Consider the following 16,527-nt stretch of genomic DNA (forward strand, 5'->3'; position numbering starts at 1 on the left):
CACCGACCGGCGGGTTATTTCTGTCTGCTGCTCGCGCGCGCGCGCGGACCCCTCCGCGGGTCAGACGCCTCTTTGTCACCAAGGCTGCGATCAGGCGCTGACATTTTAAACTCTCGGCCGCGTAAAAGGTCACAAATGTTGTGGAAAAAATGTCCCGACAGGATGTCCAGAAAGCGGCCGTCGCAGTGATCACAACCTCAACGCCGTCAGAGGCACGCACGCGCGCGTTTAACCGTCACTCATCTGAAACGGTTCAAAGTCCCAAAGATGAGGATGAAACACAATTCTCTGCGCTGCAGGAGCAGCAACCACTGTTATTACTGTCAACTGGAGCTGTTGGGGCCTCTCCATTCAGATGCCCCCCCTCTCTGTGAGGGGGGGGCATCTGAATGGAGCAACAGCGCCCCCTGCTGCCAAAAGCCTCCTGCCCGTCTGCGTCGGACACAAAGAGCTGACTCACTGCGCCTGGAAGAACCAGGACGGAAAATGACCACGCAAGAATGACTTCCAAAATAAAAGTCTTGCCAGAATCTGAGCGTCCAGAGAGGCTAAAACCGGTTTCTTCCCCACGTTTGACCTCTGGATGTATGCCCCTATATTAACAACCCCCCCACCCCCCCTGCACAGGACTCTGCTGCACATTTCTGCAGAGGACACGACTTCATGGAAAATTGGAACTGCGTCCGCCTTTCAGTTCCTCGCTTGACGTTTCTAGGGCAGCGCTCATTTTTCATTCCTCATGCAGGAAAAGTTTTCCCCCGCTCTGGTTTCCCGGTAATCTCCAGACCCGGCCGCTCTGGAATAACAGCTGCAGACAGGGATAAAAATAATTACGGCTCTGTTTGTCTTCCAAGAGACACACTTCCAGCCAGACCTACTCCCTTCCTCTCATGGGCTGCTCCGCTTTCGCTCACTCGCACGCACAATAAAGCCATTCATGATCATTGTGGGCCGGCGAGCTCGCCTTTCTCCATTCTGGCTGGAAACTGAAATACTTTAGCTCACGTTGGCAGTTCAGCTGTGGTTTGGCAGCACATCACCAAACCCAGAAACAGGATTTTGCTCCTTTCATGTAAATGTGATCCACAAACATCTGTTGTTTTCCCGCTCTAACTTTATCCACAAAGTTATTTCCCAGTTTTCTTAAAACTGAGCAGGTAAAAACACATAAGGGATTTTTTTTGTGTAGCTCTGCTGCCATCTGCTGGTGAAACCACAGTCAGCACAGCAGGTCCTCATGTTTAGTTTCCAAGGGTTTTACATGTTAAAAAACATTTATGATTAAAAAAAAAAACAACATTTTCAGACAAACTTAAAGTCTTCTTTAATGTCGACATTCAAACAAATCAGTACATTCAAAAAATACATGATATCTAGTGGATGAAAAGTTGGGGAAACATAAATCGTGATCCCCTAAATGACCCCAAACTGGGATCAAACAGTAAAATAAAATCTGGAATCATGAGAAGATCATCCGCAAACTCATTCAACATCATCTTCTGATAAAGACTGAGAGCTGACGATTCGCTGAAAAACAAAGAGGAATAAAGAGCAGTTATCTATGCATTCAAAGGATTTAATTTTCATTTTTTTAACGATTTTGTTTTTGTCTTAGAGGTGAAATAGCTAAGAGATACCATCACATAACTCTTAGCTTTGGATAATTCTAAGGTCAATCTTGCACCCTTTCTTGTCCCAGAGGCCAAAACGGCAACTGGGGGGTTTTTAAAGGATGCTCCACCGCTGAAGCACCTGCACCGCTAACGGACAGAGAAGACCCTCACCTGGCTGATGGTGGGCAATTTTGTGAGCAGCATCTGAAAGACGGGAGGAGGCAGAGTCTGCTGGAGAACCTGGAGCAGCTGCTGAGGTTGGCCACATACCGCGATGGCGTTGGTGAGGTGGTCGACGCCTTTCTCAAATTCACCTGAACACAGAGGGAGCAGGATGCGTCTCTGTTATGATTTATGTGACTTACGGCTGCAGCGACAAGTCCTTAAAAAAACCACACGTCTAACCTCCAAGTATGGTTTACTAGTGTGTAACAGTGGCTGACCTTGTGACAGCAGCTCCTCTCCCAGCTCGATCTCCTTTAAAAAGAATTTCTGCACCGCTTCAGCGTCCTTCAAATCTGGAAACTACCATGTAAACAAAGAACATGTAAATATGTTAAATAAATAAACAAACAACTATTTTCGCTTGGCTTCAACATTTATAGGCATTTAACCCCTTTAGGTTAAAAGGTCCGTCCGTAACATAAGTATTACCAAATAAATGTCTTTTCTAACCTTATGTTAAAAGATTAGAAAAGCCATTTGGTAATACTTGTTATGCTACCTTTAAATATTAACATATCAAAAATGTTTCCAAAAAAAAGGTGTCATACTGTAAAATATGTTCATCTTTAACCTTCAAATTATGAAATCATTAGATGAGAATAATAGAATTTGGAAAGTAAAAGTACATACATTATCAGTCATGTTTTTGTTTAGTAGATTTTTAGGGAGTAAGGTTATTAGCATTTATACTGTGTGCAAAACCTTACTTCAATTGACTGTCAGAAGACATATGGCTTAAATGCACTTTCTATTAATGCTTACCTTTGATTCCCCAGAATTTATGTTTGAAGAATTCAGCTTTCTTCTACCTGTGAGGAAAAACGAAAACTAACTTAAAATAAAGGTGTTTTCAGCATCATCATGTGAACGCCAACGAGACCCACGTGGTTACGAATTAGCACGCAAAACTTAGCAAACCAGAAGCGCAAGTTAAAATAACTGACACACAGAAAGTAGCTTTACATTTTGTTACAAACCAACATTACGCAAAACACTCACTACGCAGCATGTTTCTTGCTTTAACCTTAACGTCTGTGGGTTGGTAGGCTAAGCTAACGATGCTAGCTTGAATAAGACTTACGCTCTCGAAGCTTTTGTTTGAACTGAGGGTCACTCCGCCGCTTCCTGTCGAAATAGAAGCAGTAAGCAACGAACACAGCTCCGCACACGCCGGCCACCACCGCGCTTTTCCCCCCACTAATCATTTTTAAACACTGAACAGAGAGGAAGGACTAGCCGGCCAGCAGCTAGCACACAGCTGCGGAAATGCGGAGCGGAAGTACGTCACCTACACAAAGGCGCCAACTTCCGCCGAGATTTTTAAGTATTTTAAGCTTTTTATTTTAAGAATATTTCATTTTTGCACTAAAATATATAGACACAATATATCTTTTTAAATAAATGTTGAATTATTAATAAAGGTTTTAGGCGCTACACTACAGCAAATATAAACAGAAAAAAACGTATTACTATTTTTTTTTAAAATAATTCTTAAGTATGACAAGAGTTTTATTCAGTTAACATCTTTTCAAAAAGACCTAATTGACTTAACTGAATTTTAAAAATATTATAAAACAAGGAAAAATGAATAGTTAAGTGAAGACACATCTTTTCAAAATAAAGGGAAAATTATACTCCTGCACTCGAAAACCTTAGATAAAAATCTACTAAATCTATTTCACAGAAAGTGAATTATTAAGTTTAAAGGTTACATCATAGAACAGAACAGTAGGTTAATGCAGTATAAATTCATTTTTCCCCTTAAATAAAGGTTAAAAGGAACAGACTCATTCACAAACTATGGCATTTATTTTAAATGGAGGCTTCTGCTTTGCTTACATTTTTACAATAAATTACACAATGACCATTATTATCAGATGTGCCTAATAAATACTTATGGAGCAATAATCCAATTGGCTCCATTACTCACTCTTAGCCTATGATGCTGACCATTTTCCACATACTGTTTCATACAGCAATAGCTTCAGGCCACCAAGGGTTGAAAGAGTCCAGCCGCATCTAGAACCACCATTCCTCTCTAAGAAGCTCTATCTAAAAAAAACATAAAAATAAAATAAAAATGAAGAAGCAATCTAAAGGAAATGAGAAATTTAAAAAATAAAAAGGGGAGGGGGATAGAAAAACAAAGAGATGGTGGAGGAAACAAGAGGAAACAAACATGCTGCAACCCTGATTATTTACACTTAAGCTATAGTTAAAACCATAAAACTGTCTGTACAGAAAAGTACATGTTATTAACAGTGCAAGATATTAAATAGCTCGACTCAAAACACTTCTCAATATACAAATGTATAACAAAAGCATACATCTAGGTACAAGTTTGAAACCGAAACGTAACTTTAGGTTAACACACAGCTGGGGGGTTTATGTACAAACACTGGAGAAAGTTTTACACGTACTTCACCTTAGCATAGAAATGCACATTTACAAGATCTCTACCTTAACTATGATCATGTATGGAAATAAAAACAAAACCTTTTTTTTGTGGAGATGAAAATGATGAGGAGCTTTTGGATGATGAGTAGAAGTTGCTTCAGTGGTTTAAAAAGATTTCTTTAAAGGCTCCAAACGTAGCTTTCTTTAGTTGGTCAGCGGTGATTAGGCTAAATTCATACCGGTGACAACATAAAATGATGGAGGGTTTTAAAAGGCTCATGAACCGAAGTGATGTTCTCTCATTGCACATTTCCATCCATCATTCAGTAGTAAATTACAGGTGAAAATCCTCTCGTAGTTCTTACATTTTTACCGTCCGTCGTCCCTTTGCTCACTGCATTCTTCAGTCTTTTTAGAAAAGAGACAAATGGTTCCAGCTGACCCCCTGACCTGACGAGGATCAGGAAAAAGTGCTTCTCTTTTTCTCAAAGTGCCCCCAGGAGAAGTTCAAAAAGGCACTACAGTATCATTCATGCTCATGATGCTATCAGAGCCATCGCCGCCGGACCACGAGTCTGTACTGCTGACGTTGAGCTCACAAAAGCCTTTTTTCACTGTTTTCAATGAGGGTGGGGGAAGAAACATGGCAAAATGATGGTTTGCCCCTTAAAGCCAATGGGGCAGTGGTCCTTAGAAGCCCCTCAACAGCAACACGAGAAGCCCTGTTTGCTTTTAGGGCTGAACATTTTCCTCAAACGGGTTTAGCAAACGGAAAAGATTATTGCTTGCAAAAACAACCCTCGAAATGTTTCCGGGAACGAATGTAAAACCAGTAACTTTTGACAAATTTCATCTCCTTACACAACCGTCAGAAAAGTGCACTTAAGTGCTGATAGCTTGCCATGAAACAGTTGTCAGTAGAAAATAGTGCTTGTTTCTCGTTGTGGTGACTGGTCGGGTTTGGTGCCCCAGCGGTTAGAGTTTACAGGTTGACCCATCCGTCCTGTTGGGACGGAGCGGCGGCGGCGGCGGCGAGCCCAGGATGCTGGTTAAGTGCTCAGTGCGATGGCTCATTGCTGCTCGGTTCTGTCACCTGCACTCCACTGACAACCCAGAGTTCTGAGACGAGGAGGATGAGGATGGAACCGGGGGGTCGGCAAGTGTCAGCATGACGGCCGCTGTTAAGGAGCTAGAGGACGGTGATGAAGAGGAGGAGGAGGAGGAAGAACAAGCAGCCACAGTACCTGCAGAGGAAAAAACAAAGGGATTTTACTGAGCTCTTTGCTCATTTGTTGGAGGCAGATTCATGAAAGCTGGAAGCGATGATCTCACTTTCCCGCTCCTTCTTCTTCATGCGTTTTCGTCTTCTGTCAATGGAGGCCACCTCAGACTTCAGGGACAGGTAGTGGTTCCTGATGTCTTGGAGTTTCTCCTGAAGGAAAGAGATTCTCTCCAGGCTGCTCATCTTCTCCAGATCAGCTGAGCAGAAGGAAAAAAAGAAGGTTTTCAGAAAATCTCTGGTTCGGGAAGACGGAGGAGCAGATCCGCGCTGTTCTGTCCCGTTGAGTATTTTGTTGTTAGTTTGTAATTTGAATTTATGGAGGCCAAGCTGACAGTCAGAAATGATCATGAACTATGACCTTTTGGGATTGGTGCTCAACCATAACTGTGTAATTAAAGATTGAAGGAATATCTGAGGGCAAAGCTTAAAGCTAAACCGTTTACAGATTTTCTTCACTCCTTTGTTTTTTGTAGACATTAAATGTTGACGTCTTTATACATTTATTTATTTTATTGTATGATTTAGTTCGGCTACAGCCGCCGCTGCTGCTTAGAGAACATGAACTCTCTTGTTTATATATATTTATTTTAGAGATATAAATGACATTTTTTTGTTACATTTTATGTCTCAAACCTTTAGATTTATTAGTTTTTCTGTGTTTTTATTCCATTATCACCATCAAACAAAAAAGGAAGAAAAAAAACAGTAAGTAAAAAGAAAAAGAAAATAAATGATTTGTCTTTGAATGATTTTTGCAGTAATGTGACTGAAATAAGAATCGCGATGTGTGTGAGGTCTGTTCCAAGTCTCTTACACATCTGGAAGCTCCACTTGTAGACTCGAGCAGATCTCCCATGGCTGTCTCTGTGCTGGGGGGGCTCTGGGTCCCCCTGCTTGTGGAACTTGTGGCCGGAGGGGGGGGATCGGCCGTGACATTTGGGCGAAGCTTTGGGGTCAGATGTGGTGTGCTTGGAGGGGGCGGGTTTGCCCTCAACAGCAGAATGGTCCTCACTGTCACTGCTGTTTGCTGCAGAGGGTGAGAAGAAGAAGAGAGGAGGACGAGGTGAGGATGAGAGGAGGACGAGGGGAGGATGAGGGGAGAAGAGAGAAAGATGAGAGGAGGACGAGGGGAGGATGAGCGGAGGACGAGGTGAGGATGAGAGGAGGACGAGGGGAGGATGAGAGGAGGATGAGGGGAGGATGAGGGGAGAAGAGAGAAAGATGAGAGGAGGACGAGGGGAGGATGAGAGGACGACGAGGGGAGGATGAGGGAAGAAGAGAGAAAGATGAGAGGAGGACGAGGGGAGGATGAGCGGAGGACGAGGTGAGGATGAGAGGAGGACGAGGGGAGGATGAGAGGAGGATGAGGGGAGGATGAGGGGAGAAGAGAGAAAGATGAGGAGGATGAGGTGAGGATAAGAGGAGGACGAGGGGAGGATGAGAGGAGGACGAGGGGAGGATGAGGGGAGAAGAGAGAAAGATGAGGAGGATGAGGTGAGGATAAGAGGAGGACGAGGGGAGGATGATAGGAGGACGAGGGGAGGATGAGGGGAGAAGAGAGAAAGATGAGAGGAGGACGAGGGGAGGATAAGAGGAGGACGAGGGGAGGATGAGAGGAGGATGAGGGGAGGATGAGGGGAGAAGAGAGAAAGATGAGAGGAGGACGAGGGGAGGATAAGAGGAGGACGAGGGGAGGATGAGAGGAGGATGAGGGGAGGATGAGGGGAGAAGAGAGAAAGATGAGAGGAGGACGAGGGGAGGATGAGGGGAGGACGAGGGGAGGATGAGGGGAGAAGAGAGAAAGATGAGAGGAGGATGAGGTGAGGATGAGAGGAAGATGAGGGGAGGATGAGGGGAGAAGAGAGAAAGATGAGGGAAGAAGAGAGAAAGATGAGAGGAGGACGAGGGGAGGATAAGAGGAGGACGAGGGGAGGATGATAGGAGGACGAGGGGAGGATGAGGGGAGAAGAGAGAAAGATGAGAGGAGGACGAGGTGAGGATGAGAGGAGGACGAGGGGAGGATGAGAGGAGGATGAGGGGAGGATGAGGGGAGAAGAGAGAAAGATGAGAGGAGGACGAGGGGAGGATGAGAGGAGGACGAGGGGAGGATGAGGGAAGAAGAGAGAAAGATGAGAGGAGGATGAGGTGAGGATGAGAGGAAGATGAGGGGAGGATGAGGGGAGAAGAGAGAAAGATGAGGGAAGAAGAGAGAAAGATGAGAGGAGGACGAGGGGAGGATGAGAGGAGGAAGAGGGGAGGATGAGGGGAGAAGAGAGAAAGATGAGAGGAGGACGAGGGGAGGATGAGGTGAGGATGAGGGGAGGATGAGGGGAGAAGAGAGAAAGATGAGGGAAGAAGAGAGAAAGATGAGAGGAGGACGAGGGGAGGATGAGAGGAGGAAGAGGGGAGGATGAGGCGAGGATGAGGGGAGGACGAGGGGAGGATGAGGGGAGAAGAGAGAAAGATGAGAGGAGGACGAGGGGAGGATTAGAGGAGGAAGAGGGGAGGATGAGGGGAGAAGAGAGAAAGATGAGAGGAGGACGAGGGGAGGATGAGGGGAGAAGAGAGAAAGATGAGGAGGATGAGGGGAGGATGAGGGGAGGACGAGGGGAGGATGAGGGGAGAAGAGAGAAAGATGAGAGGAGGGCGAGGTGAGGATGAGGGAAGAAGAGAGAAAGATGAGGAGGATGAGGCGAGGATGAGGGGAGGACGAGGGGAGGATGAGGGGAGAAGAGAGAAAGATGAGGAGAATGAGGTGATGATGAGGTGATGATGAGGGGAGGATGAGGGGAGGATGAGGGGAGGATGAGGGAAGAAGAGAGAAAGATGAGGAGGATGAGGTGATGATGAGGGGAGGATGAGGCGTGGATGAGGCGAGGATGAGAGGAGAATGAGAGGAGGACGAGGGGAGGACGAGGGGAGGACGAGGGGAAGACGAGGGGAGGACGAGGGGAGGACGAGGGGAGGACGAGGGGAAGACGAGGGGAGGACGAGGGGAGGACGAGGGGAGGACAAGGGGAGGACGAGGGGAGGACAAGGGGAGAAGAGAGAAAGATGAGAGGAGGACGAGGGGAGGATGAGGCGAGGATGAGGTGATGATGAGGGGAGGATGAGGGGAGGATGAGGGAAGAAGAGAGAAAGATGAGAGGAGGACGAGGGGAGGATTAGAGGAGGAAGAGGGGAGGATGAGAGGAGGAAGAGGTGAGGATGAGGTGATGATGAGGGGAGGATGAGGGGAGGATGAGGGAAGAAGAGAGAAAGATGAGAGGAGGACGAGGGGAGGATTAGAGGAGGAAGAGGGGAGGATGAGAGGAGGAAGAGGGGAGGATGAGGGGAGAAGAGAGAAAGAGGAGAGGAGGACGAGGGGAGGATTAGAGGAGGAAGAGGGGAGGATGAGAGGAGGAAGAGGGGAGGATGAGGGGAGAAGAGAGAAAGATGAGAGGAGGACGAGGGGAGGATTAGAGGAGGAAGAGGGGAGGATGAGGGAAGAAGAGAGAAAGATGAGAGGAGGACGAGGGGAGGATGAGAGGAGGAAGAGGGGAGGATGAGGGAAGAAGAGAGAAAGATGAGAGGAGGACGAGGGGAGGATTAGAGGAGGAAGAGGGGAGGATGAGAGGAGGAAGAGGGGAGGATGAGGGGAGAAGAGAGAAAGATGAGAGGAGGACGAGGGGAGGATGAGGTGAGGATGAGGGGAGAAGAGAGAAAGATGAGGAGGATGAGGGGAGGATGAGGGGAGGACGAGGGGAGGATGAGGGGAGAAGAGAGAAAGATGAGAGGAGGACGAGGGGAGGATGAGGTGAGGATGAGGGAAGAAGAGAGAAAGATGAAGAGGATGAGGCGAGGACGAGGGGAGGATGAGGTGAGGATGAGGGAAGAAGAGAGAAAGATGAGGAGGATGAGGCGAGGACGAGGGGAGGATGAGGTGAGGATGAGGGAAGAAGAGAGAAAGATGAGGAGAATGAGGTGATGATGAGGTGATGATGAGGGGAGGATGAGGGGAGGATGAGGGAAGAAGAGAGAAAGATGAGGAGGATGAGGTGATGATGAGGGGAGGATGAGGCGTGGATGAGGCGAGGATGAGAGGAGAATGAGAGGAGGACGTGGGGAGGACGAGGGGAGGACGAGGGGAAGACGAGGGGAAGACGAGGGGAAGACGAGGGGAGGACAAGGGGAGGACAAGGGGAGGACGAGGGGAGGATGAGGTGATGATGAGGGGAGGATGAGGGGAGGATGAGGGAAGAAGAGAGAAAGATGAGAGGAGGACCAGGGGAGGATGAGGGAAGAAGAGAGAAAGATGAGGGGAGGACGAGGAGAGGATGAGGGAAGAAGAGAGAAAGATGAGGGGAGGACGAGGGGAGGATGAGGGAAGAAGAGAGAAAGATGAGGAGGATAAGGTGAGGATGAGAGGAGGACGAGGGGAGGATGAGGTGAGGATGAGGTGATGATGAGAGGAGAATGAGAGGAGGACGTGGGGAGGATGAAGGGAGAAGAGAGAAAGATGAGAGGAGGACGTGGGGAGGATGAAGGGAGAAGAGACAAAGATGAGGAGGATGAGGTGATGATGAGGGGAGGATGAGGGGAGGATGAGGCGAGGATGAGAGGAGAATGAGAGGAGAATGAGAGGAGAACGTGGGGAGGACGTGGGGAGGACGAGGGGAGGACGAGGGGAGGACGAGGGGAGGACGAGGGGAGGACGAGGGGAGAAGAGAGAAAGATGAGAGGAGGAGGAGGGGAGGATGAGGTGAGGATGAGGTGATGATGAGGGGAGGACGAGGGGAGGATGAGGGGAGAAGAGAGAAAGATGAGAGGAGGACGAGGGGAGGATGAGGTGAGGATGAGGGGAGAAGAGAGAAAGATGAGGAGGATGAGGCGAGGATGTAGGAAGAATGAGAGGAGTATGAGGGGAAAATGAGGAAAGAATGAGAGGAAGATGACAGAAGGATGAGAAGAAGAGAAGAGGAGGACCATAGACTTATGTAAAGAGGAGGGTCCGGGGGTTTCTAACGTGCGACCGTCACACCAACGTTCTGGTGGAAGCGGCGCTGGCGGGTCGTACCTGCTTTTCGGTTCTTCTTAGGAGGCACTCCGAGACTCTTCCGGTTGGGTTTGTGTTTCTTTGAGGCTCCGCCCGACGGCGGCTCTTTCTGCCTCTTTTGACTGATGGATGCTGCAGAAGGAGGAGGGAACGGACAGCCTGAAACAAGCTGCCGGACTGCGCTTAGATCATTTAATCCCAGATTGCGACAGACTGGAGTACCTTTGGGCTTCTGCTCGCAGTCCTGCTGGCTGCTGCAGCTCCGCTCGGGGCTGTAGCTGCTGCTGTTGCAGGACAGGTTGACGCCGTACACTTTTGAGGGGGAGCCCTCTCCGTCCTCCTGTGGGAGGTCTGGCAGCTCCCCGCCCAGACTCTCCACCTCCACCGTGCTGCTGTCCGTCTCGCTGCGCCCGCCTGCCACCTCCTCCTGGATTGGACCTGGAGGGAGAGCGTCGGGAACCGGCTCTGGAGGTAACGTGGGGGCCGTGGATGTTTGCGGGGAGGAGGGCGGGGCTTGGGCGGAGTCTTCCACAACGCTGCCTCCTCCTGACGGGGACTCGGGCGTCGTTGGCGGCGTGTTGAGCACAGAGTTGCTGCCGCTGCTCGGGAACTCCTGCAGCTTGTCGAGCTCCATCTGCTCTTCTGAAGCTTCCTCCTCAAGGTCGGCGTCCTGTCGAGTCACGCCGGGCTCCTTCAGGCATGCGGGCGGCGGCGGGGAATTGGCAGCCTCAGTGTCCGAGTCAGAGAACAAGTCTTTGAGGGTCTTCTTGGGCCACTGGGCCTGGATGCTGGACCACACGTCCTTCTGTCCTTTGGGTCGGACGGCGGCCCGATCCTCTGCGTTTGCTGACACCTTGGCCCTCTTCTCAGGCGTCTCCCAGAACCCCGCCTGCCGGCCCGCTTTGGTCTTCTCCTTCATGCCGTTGTACTTCTTGGAAGGTGAAGCTTTGGATTTGGGGCGGCTTCGCTCTCCTCCGTCCACCTGGGGTTCTGGCGGCGCCGAACTGTCGTCATCAGAACTGCTGCAGGACAGCCCAGCCCTCTCCCCTCCTGGACTGGCGGCTACGTCGTCCGGTTTCTTTGGGGAGCTCTTCGGTAACCACTCGCCCCCCCTGGTGTTCCTGAGCTTAGCTTTGGGCTGACCCTTTGGGGTCCTCTCGGCAGCACCGTCAGACTTCCTCTTCCTGGTGCTCGATGCCTCCGCTTCCGCCTCCGCCTGGCCTCTCAGCTTCCCAGCGTTCTCCGCGCTCTCCTGACCCTTTCCCGAGACGGAGGATGATTTGTCGGCGGGGGCTTCGTTCTCCCACTGCTCCGAGGGCGGAAGCGGCGGCGGCGGCTCTGCGGGGCTTTTCTTGAGGCTCGGATCGTGCTGCTCCTCGCCGGGCACCTCCCTGTCCTCATCCTCGTGCTCGCTCTCCTCCGTGGAGAGCTCGGAGGCTGAAGCAAACGAGACAGAGCTGTGAGACTCAGCAGGAAGTGGTCAGACAACAAACCACGTTGGTGTAAACAATCCTACATCTGCTTAAGAGCTGCAGGCTTACGAGTGTTGCTACCTTGCAGGCCATTGAGGATAGAGGTAATTTCTATAGACTTGACGGGAGACTGCGGAGTCCCTTTGTCCTCACCATCGTCCATCTTGGAAAAGACATCCTGGCTGAGGCCACATTTGGAGCGAAGGACATGGCTGGACGGGGGGCCGAGGACTTCTCGGTGACTGAGCCTCTCTAGCCTGTCTCGCTCCCGCTCCGCTTTGTTCTGCCGGGATTCAAACAACGGTCAGCCAACGGCGTCACGACTCCAGAACCACAAAAAAACCTCCACCCGTCGGAAGCCGTACCTTTATCTTTTTGCGGTGCTTTATTTTTGGTACGTTCTTATTGGCCGGGCGCAGGATCTTGTCCGCTTTGATCCATTCGTCGTATCTAGAACGGAGTACAAAGACAGGACGGGGGTCATCACGGGGGGTCATGGAGGAGGAGCCGAGGAGCTTCCTCTCACAGCACCGCCACCCAGACACCTCCACCTTCTGAAGCAACACAACAAGCCACCACAGCAAAGAGGAGCAACCCCCATGGAGTTATGGAGAGGAGACACACCGAGCACCACACAAATCAGAGGCAGCCCCCCCCCACGCCACCAAAGGAGCTACTGGGTTGTATGAGTGGAGATGAAACGTCACACACGACAGACACAGAGAACATCCCACTGTCTGTGGCACCACGACACGGAGACGATGACATGCCGACTGCACCAGTTGACCACCCTAACACTCCCCTTAACGCTGCGTGAACCCTGACCCGCAGGGGGGGGGAGAGGGGGGAGAGGGTTGAGAGGTAGAGGTGAGTGGAGCGGCAATTTGGTCGGCCGTTGGAAAAGTTCACACAAAGGTTGATCGGCCCGATTGGTCAGCCCGTCTGTCGGATCGACAGACAGCAGGGAGACGGACAGACAGGGGGGGTTAAAGTGAGGAAAGCCGTGGAGTCGTCCGCATCACGCCGACGCTCGGTTTCGGCCACTAGACGGCCCAGCGTTCTCCCGTGATCAGAGTACTGAGCACGGCGCAGGATGAGATGGAGCAGAATCAACAGTAAAGGATGAGTCTGCACCCGAGGAGCAGCCACTTCATTGGTTTGTTTTCCTTCAGGGTGAAAACAGGTGATTTGTTTTTGCTTTTGTTCCCAGGTCCTGTCTTACCTGACGTTCCAGCCACAGTAGTGCACCAGGTAGAGCACCTCTCCCCCCTCCACGTCTGCCTCTTTCACAGTGGCCTCGTACGTCTTCAGACTGCGGCCTCGCCCATACCTCACCTGCACCTTCATCCCCGGGGGGTAACACTCAAACTCCTCCCCTTCCTCCCCCTCCTGACTGCTGTCATCCCTGCAAGAAAAAAAGTTCAGCGCTTGCTGGCCCTAGGCTGCACACCACAAAGCCCGACCCCGCACCGAGCCCGGATTCTAGCTTCGCCTGCCCCGCTACCACGCTGCACCACCGCCTACAAAGAACCTCCCACGTTTGTCGCCACTCTATCTGTGGCAAACTGAAGAGTAAACAACAGAAATCCAGTAAAACAGTTCATGGCGTGATTCATCAGATTAAACATTCTCTCAGGGCAGATCCTGGATTTGCTACGGTTAGTCCCTCTAACCCCACACAGCAAACGCAGGAGTTGCAGTCATGCACACGCCGTGAGAATCAAAGCAGCCTCAGGAAGGAGCTGGAGGTGTGGAAGCTGGAGGGGTTTCTGGAGGAGCAGGTTAGGACAGCAAGGAAACGTGAAGCAGGTCCACAAAACAGGAAGCACGGGCCCTAGAGCGGCTGGAAGACCCTTCAGAGGCTCCTGCAGCCTCAACGTTGGAGCTTCTCTGGGTTTTTGAAACTCCTTCCACAGAAAACGATCAACACTGTAGCGGAGGACATAAGTATTATTTATCCCTTCTTGATTTTGTAGGTTTTTTCCCGCTTTAAAAGAAACTGACAGTCTGTCATCCTGATGGTGGGTTCATTTGAACAGTTAGAAAAATCATGAATCTCACTTTAATATTAATTTATTTGCATTTCAGTGATGGAAATAAGTGTTTGGCCCCCTAGTAACCATTCAGAGTTCTGGTTCACACAGACCAGTTAGACTCTCCTAATCACCTGTTTGAACTAATCACCTGTAGAAAAGCCACCTGTCCACAGAATCAGTCAGACTCCAAACTCTCCAACATGGAAAAGACTAAAGAGCTTTCAGTGGATTCAAGGGAGAAGATTGTAGACCTGAACCAGACCGGACTGGACTACAGAACCATCAGCAAGAAGCTGGGGGTTTAGGGTAACTGTTGGTGCAATTGGGGCAAAATACAACAACATGACCCTCAATCCACCTGTAGGTCTGGGGCTCCAACCCAGATCTGACCTGGTGGGGTTTCCATGATCAAGAGAACCGAGAGAAATCAGCCCAAAACAACATGGCAGGAGTTGGTTGAAGATCTCACAGCAGCTGGAACCACAGTCAGCAAGAAAACCAATGGGAATACTTTACACAGCAACGGTTTCACATCTTGGAGAGCTTGCAAAATCCTCCAGCTTAAGAAGGCACATGTGCAGCAGACCCACCTGAAGTTTGATACCAACTCCTTCATGATTTAGAGATTGGGAGAAGGAGCTGTGGTCAGATCAGACCAACATGGAACTCTTTGGCATCAACTCAGCCCGTCATGTTTGGAGGAAGAGAAATGCTGCCTATGACCCCAAGAACACCATCCCCACTGTCAAGCACGGAGGTACGAGCATTATGGGTTGGGGGTGTTTTTCTGCACTGTGTTGATTTGGGGGGGGGGGGGGGGGGCATGTACCGTCAAACCCTGAGCAAGAACCTCCTTTCCTAAAGCAGGAGTCTTTAAATGGAAGCTGGATGGGCCTTCCAACAGGAGAATGACCCAAAACAACCAAGGAACGACTGGAGAAGAAGCAGATCAAGGTCTTGGAGCGGTCCATCCAGTCTCTGGACCTCAGTCCTACAGAAAACCTGTAGAGAGCTGAAGCTCAGAGTTTCTAAGCGACAGCCGCCAAATCTGAATGATTTAGAAGTCATTTGTGAAGAAAAGTGGAGCAGAAATCCTCCTGATATGTGCAGAAAGCTGCTCACCAACTACAGGAAACATCTGACCTCTGTGCTGCTAGTAAAGGTTTACTACAAAGTACTGAGTCTATCTGGTGAAGGGATTCAAATATGTTATTCCCTCAATAAAATGCAAATGAAGTGGATTTTCTATCTGTTCAAATGAATCGACCATCACGATGACAGACTGTAAATTTCTTTTTAATTGGGGAAAACCTACAAAAAAAGAAAAATCAGAAATGGATCAAATACCTTTTTCCTCCACTGTAGCTTCAAAAACAGTTTCAACTGGAAGAACTTAAGGTTTTCTCCTAATAAATGGATAAATATCCTGTTGCACATTAAAAGCCAAAGAACAACAATCTAGACATCTAATCTCTGTAAATGTTTCCTGTTTAACGGATGACATTTAGACAGTAATTCATGGCTGGACTGAACACTTCCCTGCCATAAAATACATGAATTATTTTCCACATTGAATCCGGCAATTAGCCACATCTTACAATAAGTATGCGTTCTCCTCACACACCTCAGCTCAGCGTACAGGTTGTAAACACTAAACACACGTGACAGGGTTCAATCTGTGGGTGTCTGCAGAGTAAACGAATGCAAGGCTGAACGCTGCAGCACAGCCTGACAAAGCCCAACAAACACAGAGCCCAGGCCGTACCCGACAGGAACAAAAAAACCGACCGTTCAGAGCAAAACCCAGAGTTACTGCAAACAACCGCCAGGAAGAGAACAACCAAGTCCGCATCGCACCCCAAACATCATCGCTGCAAAGCTGCAGCTCAGCCAAACACGCAGGTAAGGCGCTCGAACCAACGACGGAAGCAGTGTTCAGCAGCTAAAGGGTTAATGCCTCGGTGCAAACACTCACACACATGGAAGACACAAAAAAGGCGTCACATCAAAAGCTCAAAACAGAGAGGCAGAAGGTAGAGGAAAGACAAGAGGGGGCGGGAAGACTGAAGCTCCATTCACGCAGCCTGTTTGCTGTTGTGGAAAGGTGCGGCGTCTCTGCTACGCCTCCCTGAGAGGGAGGGAGGGAGGGACAGAGGAGGAGCAGGTGGAGCCGTCGGTCAGGTGACTCACTCTCGGTGTGTGATGGAAAGCTGATGTGTGTCTGTGTGATGCAGAAGAACAAAACCGCTGCGGCGAACTGGCGTGTTTTAATGTTTCTGCTGACATAGCAAGGACGCTGAGAAAGTTCGGAGGCTCCGCCCCCCGGCCCAAAAGACCCAGACAGAGAGAGACAGAGGGGTGACAGGCCAGGTGAAACGACCACGAGAGACAAATATAGCAAAGAGAAGGGGGAAGTAAGAGCTTAGTTAGAGGGGAGCTGCGCTCTGTTTGGTTAGCAGGTACTGGT

The 16,527-nt window shown here is 49.6% G+C and overlaps 2 protein-coding genes and 1 non-coding gene across 9 annotated transcripts in view; all 3 read right to left on the reverse strand.

The window, feature by feature from the left end:
- Window positions 1-1,299: 1,299 nt before the first annotated feature.
- On the reverse strand, window positions 1,300-3,133 carry tomm20a (translocase of outer mitochondrial membrane 20). Its single transcript, XM_004077480.4, has 5 exons — window positions 2,920-3,133; window positions 2,601-2,647; window positions 2,057-2,138; window positions 1,785-1,927; window positions 1,300-1,527 (listed from the first exon to the last, which is right to left on the reverse strand). Exons 1-5 carry the CDS (start codon window positions 3,041-3,043, stop codon window positions 1,483-1,485), a joined length of 441 nt encoding a protein of 146 aa, XP_004077528.1. The 5' UTR covers window positions 3,044-3,133; the 3' UTR covers window positions 1,300-1,482.
- LOC111948858 (small nucleolar RNA SNORA14) lies at window positions 1,605-1,738 on the reverse strand. The gene has a single exon (XR_002874856.1). It is a non-coding gene; the product is annotated as a small nucleolar RNA SNORA14 (small nucleolar RNA).
- Window positions 3,134-3,628: 495 nt separating the features above from the next.
- The window catches only part of arid4b (AT-rich interaction domain 4B), a 43,462-nt gene continuing 30,563 nt past the window's right edge, over window positions 3,629-16,527 (reverse strand). For 3 of the 7 annotated variants that reach the window (XM_011484711.4, XM_078931533.1, XM_078931534.1), the window contains exons 17-24: window positions 13,247-13,429; window positions 12,390-12,474; window positions 12,106-12,307; window positions 10,775-11,989; window positions 10,574-10,684; window positions 6,332-6,544; window positions 5,568-5,714; window positions 3,629-5,479 (exon numbers count right to left, since the gene is read on the reverse strand). In XM_011484711.4, the coding sequence (XP_011483013.1) occupies window positions 5,325-5,479; window positions 5,568-5,714; window positions 6,332-6,544; window positions 10,574-10,684; window positions 10,775-11,989; window positions 12,106-12,307; window positions 12,390-12,474; window positions 13,247-13,429 (2,311 nt within the window). In that variant the 3' untranslated portion in view covers window positions 3,629-5,324. The remainder of the gene's footprint in view (window positions 5,480-5,567; window positions 5,715-6,331; window positions 6,545-10,573; window positions 10,685-10,774; window positions 11,990-12,105; window positions 12,308-12,389; window positions 12,475-13,246; window positions 13,430-16,527) is intronic. The other 4 variants (XM_078931536.1, XM_078931537.1, XM_078931535.1 and 1 more) reach the window with 3 other exon arrangements.

This window comes from Oryzias latipes, chromosome 15 (genome assembly GCF_053564925.1).
Source record: "Oryzias latipes strain Hd-rR chromosome 15, Olatipes_Hd-rR_3.1".
In the NCBI taxonomy this organism is placed as follows: Eukaryota; Metazoa; Chordata; class Actinopteri; order Beloniformes; family Adrianichthyidae; genus Oryzias; species Oryzias latipes.

Excerpts from the sequence above, each read along its gene's own strand:
- tomm20a (XM_004077480.4), bottom strand. The coding sequence starts at position 3,043 with ATGATTAGTGGGGGGAAAAGCGCGGTGGTGGCCGGCGTGTGCGGAGCT. Across the intron at positions 2,648-2,919 it reads CAAACAAAAGCTTCGAGAGC|GTAGAAGAAAGCTGAATTCT; the intron begins GTAAGTCTTATT and ends TTTTCCTCACAG. Across the intron at positions 2,139-2,600 it reads TAAATTCTGGGGAATCAAAG|TTTCCAGATTTGAAGGACGC; the intron begins GTAAGCATTAAT and ends TTTACATGGTAG.